General features: G+C 46.9%; 2 protein-coding genes across 2 annotated transcripts; both read left to right on the top strand.

Annotated features, from left to right (window-relative positions):
• The first annotated feature begins 11,298 nt into the window (after positions 1-11,298).
• On the top strand, positions 11,299-13,253 carry BO88DRAFT_431945 (cysteine proteinase). Its single transcript, XM_025709324.1, has 3 exons — positions 11,299-11,458; positions 11,516-11,910; positions 11,965-13,253. Exons 1-3 carry the CDS (start codon positions 11,396-11,398, stop codon positions 13,175-13,177), a joined length of 1,671 nt encoding a protein of 556 aa, XP_025567324.1. The 5' UTR covers positions 11,299-11,395; the 3' UTR covers positions 13,178-13,253.
• Positions 13,254-13,574: 321 nt separating this feature from the next.
• On the top strand, positions 13,575-14,402 carry BO88DRAFT_431944 (uncharacterized protein; the record flags this gene model as incomplete). The annotated part of the gene is made up of 1 exon (XM_025709323.1): positions 13,575-14,402. One exon carries the CDS (start codon positions 13,575-13,577, stop codon positions 14,400-14,402), a length of 828 nt encoding a protein of 275 aa, XP_025567323.1.
• Between the last annotated feature and the right edge of the window lie 176 nt (positions 14,403-14,578).

Genomic DNA, 14,578 nt, shown 5'->3' with positions numbered 1-14,578 from the left:
TTTTTTTTTTTTTTTTTTTTTTTTTTTTTTTTTACCCTTCCCCCTCCCCTTCTTTATATTCTACTTATTCTGTTTCCTTATTCTGCCTTAATCCTCATTTGCCCCTCGAGGGAAAGCCGTTAATCCTCCCCTCCTCTCCTCTCCTCACTCACTGCCTATTAGTCCAATAGTAAGTCAGTCAGAAAGGTTTAAGGTCCACGCCCAGCCGTCAAGTCACAACGGAAGAGTATCAGATACTGCGGTACATCCATTAGTGGGATCTAAAAGTACTAATTTATTTATCTATCTGGTACATTGGCTTGAGTCCTGTCTATGGGCGCATAACCAAGTAAATAGGGAGGGAATAAGGGAAAAAAAAAAAAGGGAAAAGGAAGAAGAAAAATAGAATAAAATAAATCAGTCCGATCATCATCATCATCATCATGATAATGAAATGATGGGATTCATCTTTCCCTCAACAATAATCCCACCCCCTCCTCCCCATTTTGAGCAAGAACCGAAACGGCACTGGGCGTAACCAAAATAATAATAAAATATTATTATCAACGCGGCGATGATTATCAAAACGGTTCCACACCCGGGTACTATACTTGACGGGAAGGGCCTTACTGGCGGTCAAACCTCTCCGGAAGAACGTTCGAGCCCAGCCTCGGTCATGTTAATGACTCGGTTGGTTGGTTGGTGAGTTGGCTGGCGAAACAGGATGGATGCAATCAACTCCGTCCTAGCCTTACCTAAGGTACCTGCCCACCTCCTACCAAGACTTGTTGTTGACTGTCTGCTCTGAACTTACCCAAGCTCAAGCTGGGACGCGGGTCCCTTTTAGGTCGGCCATGATGATAATCGTCAATATCATCGTCGTCATGACCATAAACGTACTATTAGAAAAAAAAATACAAGTACAAATATAAGTGGATTATAAGAGTGACATTAATACTAACACACAGTCGGTATTAACACACGGCGATGCTCTTTTCAGGTGCGTTTTCCTGTTCACTCCGGGTGTAGGTAGATCGGTCCTTTCGAAGTATAGATTGTATAAGTAGATGGATGTCTGTCTGTGGCTTTTTATACCCGAAAAATGTCTTGTGAGCTGTAAGATGGAATACTTCCTGGCATACGCATGAAGGCAAAACAGTCAAAGATGCCTTGTGCTGCATCTTAATTTAGACCGCATTATCTTCGAACTTTCCTACTGATGCTAACTCAAACTTGGTTGGTCCATTTGGGGTGCTTTTTAGGTGCTTTGTGTGGGTGTGTCTATGGGAAGAGGAAGTTGCGTACGGAGTATATGCATAGCACACTGTTCGGTAACCCTCAGGAGGGGCAGCACTGGTATTGCTAGAGAAGGAAAGGGCAGTGAGCAGCAAGTGTCTAAGCCACAGGTGGGTAATAATAGTGGGTAGTTGGTGGGGAGTTGTTTTTCACTTGTCCTTGAACAACCGGGAACCCCGGTATAGGACCCGAAGGTTAGTTAGGGTAATTGTCTTGAACAAAAATTAGGAGGAAATAATCTCATTAGACGGTTGAGGAGCATGGTTCCTCCCTGTGGAGAAGACCACCGCCCTAAGCCGGGAAGTGGAATGGTCTTAGAAGCTCCAACCAGAGGGCGAAAACGGCCGATAATGGGGAGCATGCGTAACGACGACGGCGTCAAGTCCCCAGAGGAGGCTTTGAACCACCACCCGTCGGCCGAAACGGCGAAAAGGGAGAGGGGAATGTACTTTTCACTTTGACTTGGAAAAGGACGGGAAGGAATCGGCTGACTTTCTGTCATTATTACTCTTTAGGGAGCCAAAACTAGTGCTAATAGATGGTAAGAAATCCAGTGCTTTCAGAGAAAGACCATAGTATAAAGCTCATTTACTCGCTTCCCGTGTTCTAATAAATTTTGTTACTTATTTATTCCAATTTGTTTCAAATTACTGTTATTTTTCCTTTTCTTCATTTACCTTTTTGTGGAATTTCCGGTTTTCTTCATGGTATTTTTGATTGGGCGCCGCTCAATCTAATTAAATTTCCGAGGCCCAACGGCCATGGGTTGCTCCAGCCAATTAGTCCCAGACCGTCTGGATGGATCTGTCAACGGCGAACGAACCCCAAGCCTGGAACGGCAAGTATCGTCCTAGGTAATATCGCTAGCCAGACGCTAACTAGGATCCGGGGTCTTTTAGCACCAGTTCGCCTCGTCCACCTTTCTGCACTTCATGCCTTAATTGACTGGCCTTATCGGTCCAAACGTCAGCATAGTCCCATCCATGATGAATATCTTCCCGTTCTTCGGGTAAGCCTGAGCGTCCATGATGTGACCAAATTAAATTGACTCATTTGGCGGCCTCACAGTCTTGCCTTTTTTGATCGATTCAGATGGAAGTGAAAGTAAGTAAGATTATGAGTGAGTATTGTAGTGATGAGATCCGTCCCTATGGGATCTGGCAGCTTCAGCAAGGGAGTGAAAGAAAAAGTGATACATCCACTCGTGGTGCTGTCAATCAGGTGACAAGGCGGCAAATGGTTCTCTGCCGAGCCTGCACTGGTGGATCAGCGCGGGTTCATCTCTCGTAAGTGGGCTTTTCTGTTCCCTTAATGTTCTAAATGGTAATATGAAGCTTCGCTTCTCTGTTCCTACTTTGTAGCTAGGTGCGTCCTAAGGTTGTCTTTAGTGTCCATTTACCTATTCCGTCAGGCTAGCAGAGGTTAGAGAGCGGTCTTTGCTTTGCTTTTCTGCTGTATCTTAGTTATTCTTTTATTTTTCTTGCTTTTCCTTGTTTTTGCTTTTTCCTTGTTTTCTCTTGTTCATTTCCCCCATCCCCCAAAAGCATGTGTAGGCAAGGTTTCTACCCTTATCCCTGTCGAGTTCGACGCACTTATTCTCCGAACCCATCAGTCAACATGTCAATGGCCCTGTTACAAGCAGAAGGCGATACTGGTATCTTATCAATAGTACTACAAAGTACAGTAGTAGTAATAGCAAGAACGCAAAGATTCTCCCGCCCAATCAGCTGGTACAATTAAGACGAGCCATTCAGGCTTTTGCATTTGTCTCTTCCGGGTCTTAGACGCATGAAACACAAGAACCCTAATGTAGGCAAATTTGTTGTTTTGATCCTTTCCTTTCTTCAAACAAGAAGAACAATTGTATGGGGATTGATCTTGGATTGCTATGATATTAGTACCATCGCCTCGAGTCTATTGCATGCTAAAGGAGGGGCGCCATGGTGCCATAGGAGAACAGGTGGTACCATACCTCACTATAGTGCACAGTATCTACGACCTTCTAATTCGTCTATTATTTGGTTTGTTTCTTTTTTTTTTTTTTTTTTTTTTTTTTTTCTTTTCTACCTCACAAAATCTAGCGCATGTTGCCGAAAACCTTGGTCGGCGACAATTTTGCCTGGTTGCAAAGTCCCCTGTGGCTCTTCGAGTTCTATTCCTGTGGCAGATACTATGGGGTCATAGGTTTTGATTACCGTCCCGTTAAACCCTCACGGATGACGGTTGAGATTTCGCGATCTCCGGGTCTCGATGGCTCCCATTTAATTAAGAACTGTTGATCGTTTGGGCTGGAACCACAAAAGTGCTGGTACGGCGTGCTTCCAGACTCGCTAAACCGAACTGATTGCCGCCAAAGACGCGTTGGTCTCTTTTCTCTCTGCGCTTGTCTCTGGTACTATGTATCCATATGGCAAAGATTGATGGGTCAATGTTCCATTCACATCGTCTTCAACACAGTAGGTCTTTCACACTTGTGATCTCGGGAGGAGGGGAGGAGGGCGATGTGCCGTTCGTTTCGTTTCCTTTCCTTTTCTTTATTTTTACCCCTGTCACCTACCAGTCTCAAGTGAGAACCCACTTCTACCTACATACTACTAAAGCATTCCAGTTCATAGGGTACAATCGACACAGAACCATCTTCTGGTTCAGGGAAACAGAGGGTAACAATGGGTATGTTTGGGTAAAAGAGGGAGGGCTGCGGAGAACCTGGATCACGGCTGGACATCGAACGACGGGGCCAGCGGGAACAAGGGGTTTCCCGCGCAGCTGCAAGCCTGCAAGATTACCTAGGGACCAGTGGAGACGGGTCAAACGGTGGCTTGCCTTAAAAGCATTCTTCCGACGAAAGTGGCGGAGGCACCAGAGTCCATCCATGCCCAATCAGCACCAGCTTGGGCCCCGTGTTGACAGGCTAAGTGGGACCAAAAACGCCAGCTTAGTCCGTTCCATTACTCAGTGACATGGCAAACGCACTGGCGGTCGCAGGGCGCGAGGCTTGATTTCGAAGCGCTCTCTCTCTCACTCTCTTTCTTTCTCTCGCACTGATGGGCCTTATTGGGAGAGGGGTGAAGGGGCGGATACTCGCTACGAGGCTTCTTTGGTCTAACTGTAGTTAGTTGTGTACTATACTCTTAAAAGTACTAGTAGTCCCATTCTGCCCCCTCTCCTCTCTACTTAGTACTCTCCCCTCCTCCTTCCTCCCCTCTATGCTCCAATAATCTTCATTCCCCTTCAAACTGGCTCTGTTCAGCGTTGAGTGTTCACTACTTACTACTTGTAGTATAGTAGTTGTTATAATTAATTGGTATCTAGCAGCTTTCTATTCACTCTCACCGGTAGTCAAGCCGTTGTCTAGTATAAATTCCAATGGGCATTACGTACAACTCGATGTGGCAACGCAATTCGCATCGTAGGTAGCTGCGTACCCTACCTACCAAGAAAGTACCCATGTACCATTCTACCATACTGTGTAGTAACTTCATGTACAAAGTAGCTTTCAATTTGCGTTGCCTTGTATTGATTACACTTGCCAATGGCTGTTCTTCCGTTTTCCTGATTTTCTAAACAAATTGGTGCGACTCTACCGACAAACCATGGAAAGCAGAATGCGAATTTACCAATTATAGTTTTTGCCGAACGAGCAATCCATGAACACACAATGGCATCCAGGGTGACGCAGAAGATGCAGTCCACCTACCATGGAACCAGAGGCGGTAAGTCACCGCCGGATAGATCCATTCGGAGAATTCATGGGTCTGAACGACGCAAACATGGGCCCCTTCGTGACGCGAGCCATGTCACTGCAACACATCCAGCTTTGACCCGATCGATAAACATCATCGTCATCACCACTATCATGGCGACCTCTCTATGAGGCCTTTTTTTGCTCTTTTGTCGATTGATCTTGACTTTCATCAACAGACACTTCGCTTTCACTCACTCTTTCATCATTCTCTTGGATTTGTCCTCCAACAATATTGCCCAATGACGATTATGATGCCACCGTCCATACCAGGCGAAACACTGAGTATAGCGTAAACAACTGTGGATTATACTCTGCCGTTGGTCTAGAACTTCTCGTGCATCTACTACAATCGTCTCCTCTTGTCGAAACGCGTCAAGCTGCTGCTTGCTGAGTCGAGTCTAGGGCCCGAACGAACATGACCCAAATCCCGATTGTGGCCAGACTAAGTGCTTTCCAGCCGATCATCATAACCATCACCCCTTATGATAGTTGACTAGTACTTAGGGGCCCAGCAAAAAGTACTATAGTCTCTGCTGCTAGTAGTAGTGCTAGTACTACGGAGTACTCAAGTCTTCCACTGCGTAACGGTGGCCAGATGGCAAGATCAGCCTCCACATCCGGTTGGTTGAAGAAGGAGACCTTGAAGTGTTGCGGTCTATCGCCCCTCCCCTCGTGTTCAAGGCAAGTTCGGAGTTACACGCACATGAAGTTTGTAAAATAATTTATTTATTTATTCAATTTTCTTTTCCCACTCCATGTCTCTTGCACTTCGGTCAAACCAGCTGTAAACTTTTGAGCTTGTTGTACAACCAGCAGATCAGTCCCCAGCCGCTAGCAGTGGGAGGGGGTTCAGCTGTCTATCCGCATCCCTATGAGGGTTCAGGAAGCTCGCCCATCTCCGTATTTACCGCATCTGAGCATACTCGGTACTCAACCAGTGCTTAGTAGCTTTGAACAAGAGCTCACTGAAGTGGACATCTGGTTGAGGCGGTCACATTCCGACCCGCTGGGCACTTTGAGCCGTCAACGGGGCTACATGTCTTTCTTGGGAAGGGGACGGATCTTTCTCCAGTCTAGAGCGCAGTAAGTACGTCTGTTAGCGACGTTGACCAGAAAGTCCAAACGGCTTTGAGGGTGGTTGACAGCCGCCATTGGACCAACGCCAGTGGAGTCGGGCAAGGATTCCATTGCTCTATCTATTCCTGTCTCGCAGTGATCGTCGCAGGAAAATGTCCGACGACCTCAAAGAGGGCCCTCTCCTCCCTTCCCCCCACACACCCATGGTCGCATCCTCATGTCCGTGTGTCATGACTTGAGGGTTCGGTTCTACCGCTTCGGGGCCGTATCTACGTCCCCTTTTCTTTCCGCGCTTTATTTCCTATACATCTATCTCCTCGGCACATCTGCCAGATAGAACAAATAATTGTAAGGTCATGATCTAGATGCCAAGGCTCGGCTATGGCTGAAACTGGGAAATCATCATCGGACTTGTCTTGTGGTGCTTGTTTCATTTTGGGGAATAGTTACGATCATCCCAGCCTATCCATCCCTCCTTGGGGGTATGATACTTTTAACTCAGCTAGCCCGAGTGACCGATAATCTCGATAGTCGATATTAGTATCCCAACGCTTATCCATGTCCAGGCAGCCTTATCCCTTCCTGAAGATACTCCAAAGTTTCAATCGCATGGTCTGTGCCTGTGGGGTAGGCAGGACCAGGGTGGTAGTAATCGATACTAGGACTTTGGCGTGGCCCAACAACTTAAGATAGAGAGATACTAGATTTATTACCGGGAATTCCGTGGGCAAGCATGCTGCCGGGAGAGGAAACAGAACAACGGAGAGGTTTCAGTGTACAAATCAGACGTCGGAAGGCTTGCATTGGGCTGGAAGACAAATCGAAACGGGCATTGGATCACCGCTTCGTGGCAAAGCTGAAAGGTGGTCCCGTGGCTATGGAGCCTGGAGCAGAACGCTTGATATTCGCTCGGCGCTGCCCAACCTGAGTGGATCTCCGAGTCAACTGGAGGCCTAGAATTGGCTGCCACCGAAGCAGGTACTTTGTTGGCATCAAGATGGCAACTTTGTAGTGAGCTTGCACGAACAGGAGAGATTATCCACTCTCTACTCCGACATCTACAGAATCATGCTCTACTCACTACCAGGTAAATTGATTCCTTTTCATTAGGTGTCCATATGCTACGGTAGTGACTAGTGGTATGTGTACGTATTCATGATTCCAAAGGGCATGGTACAGGCTAGATATAGCCCAGCTCAAAAAGAAAACAAAATAAGGGCGAGCCTCCGTTCTGACGAGTGCTGATACTCGCATTGTGTGATGTATAGTGTGTGGCTTTCCGAATCCACAATTATCCCTCTGTGAAAATGATTAGGTACTCAGTAAGTGATTCAGGGAGCTTTATCTCACGTTCAACCCTCGAAAAGTGGGTTTTTGTGGATGCTGGCAAAGGAACTCAGCTGTCACCTTCCCAAGGCAGACTAAACAAGACCCATCCAAAGCCCATGGAAGAATTATCCATATCATTTTCTTCGTTCCCTTCTCCTGTTCGTTGCCTTGCTTTCGTGTCTTTTCTTTTTTACCCCCTTCTTCTCTGAGTATTTGCTTATTTTGTATACTCCATTCTGTAGGCCCAAATTTTGGGAGTATCTTTCGTTTTCTTAATCCCCCCTTCCCTCCCTTCCCTTTCTATAATTTCTTTTTTGTATATGCGGTACTTTGTATGACCTGTTCTCAATTGCCGGTCTCTGCATCTGCATCTACTGTGCGTAGTTGGTCAATCAGTTAGTTACTTACTGACCTGCAGGAAGGAATCAATGGTGGGACCTATCTACCACCAACTGTATCCTAGTCTACCCCTCCCCTTCAGCCGATCACTCAGAGCTGAACACGAACAAACGAACCTACCTTTACGCATACATACTACGGAGTAGACTTACTGTAGATACCTAACTACTTGCGCAGTAAGTCCCCCTACCTCCTACCTGGATAGCACAAAGCCAATAATTATTACCTATAATGGCAATTGAACAAACCCAAGGCAAGTATCTACCGCTAGATACTTAAGACGCCTCTGGAGTGAAACAGTAAAGCTAACCACTAAGCAGCTAACTAAATCACTAAGGAAAAAAACCCACCGTCCAAACCCCGGTACTGGTACTATCTTTCTACTCGCAGCGCCGTCCCAGCTACCTGGATAATAGTAATGTTGAATGGAAAGACTAACTAACGTAAAAGTGTAAAACCGAACCAGCCCGAACCCGACCTACGGAGAACTCCGTAAGTTACTTACTTACTTTAGCTACTTAAGGAAATTTTGGCAGACAGGTCAGTCACAAGAGAGAACGCAATTCCGCGATTGAGGTACTCCGCTCGAATCCCACCATCCACTTTTGCGTTCTTTTTCCTTAATAAATTCTCAGGTAAGGGTTTTCCGACTTGGTTTAATCTGCAGAAAACCATGGTTCGTCACAGATTAGATGCAGGTTTAAAGTGTTATCTAACTACTTACTTCGTAGTTGGACTTTGATTGCTACGGAGGAGTATGGCCCGATGAATCAAAGGTTCGCTAACCATCCCATTTCACATGGGAGGGAAGGAGAGCGAGAGAGAGAATGGTGTGAAGTAAGTGGTTACATTATTCACTTTGTAAATGTAAATGTAAACTGGAAGGTTTTGTGTTTGGAAGTAAAGATAGAATTGCCCCTCTGTCTATCTGGATTTGCGACAACTCCTGGACTGGGTATCTGCTCTCTTACCTTTCTCTGTGTATGTTTGTCTATGTATCATTCTCTCCCTCTTCCGAATCAGACCATGCGGTCGGTCAGAAGGAAAGAAAATCGAAGGACTAGACTAGACTAAACTAAAACAGAGAAAGAGAGGACCGACCCAACGGAAAGTTTTGTGGTGAGATAGCCGGTAGAGATTGACTTGGGGCGTGAGATTAATTAAAGCTCGTCCCGGTGCAATCAATATATGATGCTGGTCTAGTTCTAGTTCGAGTCTAGCATCTATCTAGCTGACGATGATGAAGAAAACGAAGAGGGGGAGAGAAGGAGTAGACTAGCGTGAGAAAGAAAGAAGAGGGGTGGTTTGGTTTGGTTTTGGTCTTGGTTTGGTTTGAAGGGGTCCGTCCGGGCTGTCGGTAGGAAAGGCCAATTTGTTTGGGTGGTAAATTAATTCCGCTCCACTTGATGACCAGATGAAACCGAAACCGAGGCCGGGTTGTGGGGAAAGGTAGGAAATTACCACGCGTCTAGAGATGATTTAATTTATCTTAGTCGTGGGTATCTTGGCTGAGAGAGGAGTCTTATTGTCTGTTCGACCAAAAGTTAAGTCGAATTAGTATCCATGATCTAGTAACTAGAAGGGTTTTTTTTTGGATCGCGATCGAGGAGGGACAGAACACTGGGAGAGTATACTTTATTACTTAAGGGAAAGAGGGGGGAGGGGAATTAATATCGCGATGCATATGTTCCGAACACTACTGGACTAGCAAGAACCAGTTCATCGGTGAAGGACGGGTGGTCTAGACTCGAAGGAGATTTTATTTTTCCAATTTTTTTCTGGTTTCGCGTCAGGTTCTCTTCTCCATCCTGGTTGTGTTCGGCTATGGCTTGGGTTGGTGGTAGATTGAACGTATCACTTTGGACTGGAGGGGAAGAGGATGACGGGGGGAAAGCGGCTGATGAGGGAGCGAATAGTAACTTAACTTGTACTATACAATGGTCATGTTAAGAGTTTCAGATAACCCTTCATCCCTGCCGGTTTATTGACATACATGAGCAGGAAAGCGGATCGAATCGGATCCTCTCAAAACACACATGAAGGACCAAACGGACACAGCAGAAGCACACTGGCAACGGGCTCGTGTGACATGGACGGTTTGACCATCATAGCTAGGCGCCTCTCCTAGCCACCAGTGGTGAACTGATTCCAATGGATACCCGTCATCATGGCCTATCTACTGAACCATTGACACTGACACAACCGTTGAACGGCCAAGTGCCGTATCCCGCTGCAATAATCCTGTTCGAAACTTCCCGTGTTCAAGACAACTTTAGAGCTCACGTCCATCTCATTTGTCGTTGAGGGCGCCAGCCCCGTCATCGTTCGCTACCTCCGTAGAACCACTTAGGGTAATCTACCCAGGCTGGACTGGCCGGAAACCTGTAGTCCTGGTCGCAAGTACCAGGGCTAGGTACTATGGATATGTCTGCCGGACCGGGCCAGGGTGTACCTGACTGGTCCAGTCTGGAATTCTCATTTCCGCGCGGGTGGTCTGGCAGCCGGCCAGAACTTGGGTTGAACCCCACTCGATCTCGGCCGTCGGGAGTCTCTCAGGACGTCATTGCAAAGGCCATACAGGATCCTAGGATGCAAGTACTCCGTAATCGGGACCCAGTCCCTGCGCTGAATCGCTCCGTACATCTCTTGGATGAGCAGCAGCTGGTAGATTAGGGAAAACAGTATCGGATGTCCTATAATAGCTGAACACGTCACATGGGCTTTGGATGTGTGGTGATGAAGGAAGCAAGAGTCGCAGAGTGATATTGACATGTGACACCTGGTTTATCATGTGACTCTCTTGTCTATTACGCAGTACTGAATAGGAAATCAATGAACCGGAAGCTTCAATTGAGCTCTTAATAGATATTTTGGAGCTTCTTTCTGCTCAGATCCTTATGCATGAGTCCAACGTTCATCAAGTCCTCGGGCCTACTTCGCTTTGGACTATACCACCCACTAGTTCGGACAAACAGGATGTGGAACACTGATGGACTCCAGAAGAACAGCCATAACAGGCACATTAATTCTTTCTTTGTTTAGGCATCCTGATTTTCTATTCTGGGAGACCTGGCCATTATAAAGGTGGTCGACAATGACCGCTACAAGGCCGTATGGTCCTTTGTTTCTCCGTCTTCACAAGGGCTGCAGTGTCTGGATAGCATTATTAAACAAGGCCTATATTTAACATTGTATTTTTTGAATCTCTATGTTTACTTTTGAGTCAATAGCAATGCTGTCATGGGGGACCAATGATCACACAGCACCTTTCTTTAAATAGCGCGTCAGGCTGTCTCGGTTTAAGCACTTCAAAGAGATCAGGGAGGTGAGAAGATCCCTGTACCAAGTGCAAACGAGATAATGCATTCTCTTCCATTCCCACCTTGTCGTTATGTGGTTCTCAGACATAAAGCGAGCAGCACTCTCCTTTGCGGGCATACCCCTTGATCATAATACAGAACGTCTCTCCATCCTGCTAAGTTCGTCTATTCTCGAGCTATACACTCATACGGCCGTCTTTATATTTAATATTCGCTGGAAAAGGAACGAAAGATATTGATAGTCCAAGATATGAGCGAACCAAAACCAGAACCCGAACTACCACATCGACGGCTGTCACAGTCACCAGAATCGGTATGTACTCGTGGATGGCCGAGCTAGCCAAAGATTACTTGGCTAAATGACTGGCAGGATGACCTTATCACCTCTGGCTGGGCCCCTCTGGGATTCAGTCGGGAGAAAGTCAGGGGATTCAGAAATCCAGGTACTTTATGCTACCGGAACGTGGTGCTTGTTGTACTTATGAATACGCCTATCTTTCTGAAATGGCTTATAAGATATCGCAAAACCCACGAAGCGTGTACTCCAAAACAGCAGAAGTGCTTGACTTGTTGTCTTTATCGTCTTTATTATCTCTATTGGGTCGAGGAAGATGATGGAACACAGAGATTGCAGAGATGTCTGAAACCGTTATGGAGAATACTTGCAAAGACCTCCTGGAAAGGTTTTACCGAAGGGCAGCAGGATGCGCGTGATTTCATGGAAAGCATATTTCAGCAGCTACTTGAAGAGGTAGATGAACAGGGGTAAGGCTCTTCCTTCATACGTACGCCACACGCCCGATACTAACTTGAATATAGCCGCCACGAATTGAATGATATCTTCAAGATTCGAGTGGGCAGGAACGACAAGTGCTGCAAATGTGAGAAATCAAAGATTCGGCCCGATGAAAAATTCTTCATGGTGTATGCTCCTGAGGATGAAAATATGCCTGGGTACGCGAACATCGAGGAAGGACTGCTTGACAAGCCAGAGCATTCGAAGGAAAGGTGTGGCAAGTGCAGGCAAGAGACAGACCATATCATGTCTGAGAAGGCTTTAAACCTTCCTGAAGTTCTTCTTGTTCAGTTTCCCAGGATGAAATACGACAAAATCACGAATGAGCCCAGGAGAATCAGGGTTCCAGTCTGGCTTCAAAAAGACATAGAACTCCCACCTGGCTTATTGAGTGATACAGTGAAAATCGAAGGCTGCGCCCGTTATGAGCTTTTCGGGATAGTATTCCATGAGCCACATGAGACGGACATTCAGATGGGCCATTACACCTGTGCTGTCATGGGACCAGATAATAAATGGGCACATCAAAACGACATGGAAACCAATACTTATGGATCGCTGGAAGATTGTCTGGATTTTCGTATGGATAACCACAAAAGATTCAAGCCTCCCTACCATGATCGCGTCTGTTGGGCGGTCTACCACCGTGTGCCTCTCGAGAGGCCATTAGATCTTGGATCAGGGGTCTGGGAGGATGATCAGGCTTCGGCCATGCAAGCAACTGACAACGATGAACCGCCCAGCGATCTTGGATGCCATGGCGACCCCGATGCAGGCTCTCCAAGGGGCTCTTCCCCAGAACCTGGCCCAGGTTCGATGAGCATCGCGCCTCATAATGCTGTATGCCTGGAACAATCCATTCACCTAAAGGGACGAAGATTGAAATGGACAGTCGACGACCAGCTGGTCATACCTGAGGGAGCCGGGCCCCTTGTCTGGCTGAAACCGGGGAAAAAGGTTCAACATGCCGAGGTCAGGCTTAGACTTGTCTGCCGAAAGACGAGAGAGGTCCTCACAGGGCGAGCTATCATCCCCCTCAAGCCAGATATATTACCCGAGCCATATGACGCTGGAACACGGCCGGACACACCTGTACGAGACATTGGAACACAAACACGACGCAGGGTCCCCAGGGAAGACAGCGGGTCAGCAAGACTTTCGGGAAGTGCGCAAGATAGGGTTATCTCTGGGAGAATTACAAAAGCCGGTAGCCAGAAGCGGGCTCGATCCGCTTAGGGGGGGCTTCTCTTGAGAAAGATGCTTCATAGATTGGACTTGAATCTGCTGGAAGTCCTGTGGAGATTGAAGTGGTAGTTATGTTGTTCGATTATATATTCTTTCTAGTGTGCGGATACCTCAATGCAATGCTTCCATGGTACTTCAGCTTAGCGTCCTGTCGCGTTCGGATTAATTCTCTATTTGATGGAATCAACAATGCCTACGCTGGACTTTTCATTATAACCATTCAAAATTTCATACTCTATTGATACATCATACTTGTGAGATACTAGTAACATGCGACCTTTTATCGAGGACAGCGCAGTTTCAAGATCAATCGGGTTGTAACCTTCCCGCACCCTTTCCTACTATCCAGAACTATCTTACAATTTTCATCTCCAGCTACACTTCCCCAATGGCGTCTCAAAACCAGTCAGACCGTCAACTCCCCTCCCAAACAATCCCTTCATCTGCCCAATTTATCGATCAATTAATCTCCCACCTCTCAACCTTCACCGTCCCGCCCGTAGACAGTAATCATGACCACCGGCATCAACCACCAGCCCGACACCACCGCACACCCTTCTCTACTCTCCCTCCATCTCAAATGGCAGAAGTGAAGGCAACAATGCTAACACTCCACTGCATCTTCCCAAATGAGCTTCTTCTCGCTCTGGACATTTTGGATAGGGACCTAGTGAGCCGGTTCATATGCAACGACACGACCAACGCCAGCAGTCACACATCACACCCTACAACCCACCATCATTCCTCAACAACAAATGATACTACCAGAGACATACATGATTATATTTATGTCCGCTCAGCATCTACCATTTCCCCCGATCAAAGCGACCCATTCTCAACCTCAACTTCAACCTCATCATATCACACCAAAGAACCAGACCCAAAAGGCTACGAAGTCCGCCTAAAGGCCTGGAACTGCACGTGTCCTACTTTTACCCTGAATGCATTTCGAGACTCGGGACCTGATGAAGCTGAAGAGGATCCACCCTCCACCACTGGTCACGATGACCCGTCCTTAACAAAGGACAACTACTATCCATTCGGGGGTTCGTTGACCAGGAACTCCACCCGCTTCTCTCCTCCCGTGTGCAAGCATCTTCTGGCCTGCTGCTTGGCCGTGCGGTGTCCGGGTCTCTTTGGGTGCGGAGAAGGGGGTTCTGTTTCCGTTGTCAGTGCGGAGGAATTGGCGGGCTGGTGTGCTGGGTGGGGTGGATGATGAAGGCTCTAGGCTTTCTTTGTTCAATGTATGTTTCGAGTCGGTGAGGGAATTTAAGCTATTCTTGGGTGTTTGTTCTTTGCCCTTGTTCTTTCTGGGTGGAGTACATGCATGGTATGCTTTATTTCTACTTACGGAGGTGGAACACTACTTACTCATTGTCTCATCGAATAGGT

Source organism: Aspergillus vadensis (assembly GCF_003184925.1).
Source record: "Aspergillus vadensis CBS 113365 unplaced genomic scaffold BO88scaffold_2, whole genome shotgun sequence".
Lineage (NCBI taxonomy): Eukaryota > Fungi > Ascomycota > Eurotiomycetes > Eurotiales > Aspergillaceae > Aspergillus > Aspergillus vadensis.
This window is presented reverse-complemented; position numbering and strand designations above follow the sequence as displayed.

Coding starts and splice junctions, on each gene's coding strand:
- BO88DRAFT_431945 (XM_025709324.1), top strand. CDS start 11,396: ATGAGCGAACCAAAACCAGAACCCGAACTACCACATCGACGGCTGTCA. Junction 11,459..11,515: donor TGTCACAGTCACCAGAATCG/GTATGTACTCGT, acceptor AATGACTGGCAG/GATGACCTTATCACCTCTGG. Junction 11,911..11,964: donor GAAGAGGTAGATGAACAGGG/GTAAGGCTCTTC, acceptor ACTTGAATATAG/CCGCCACGAATTGAATGATA.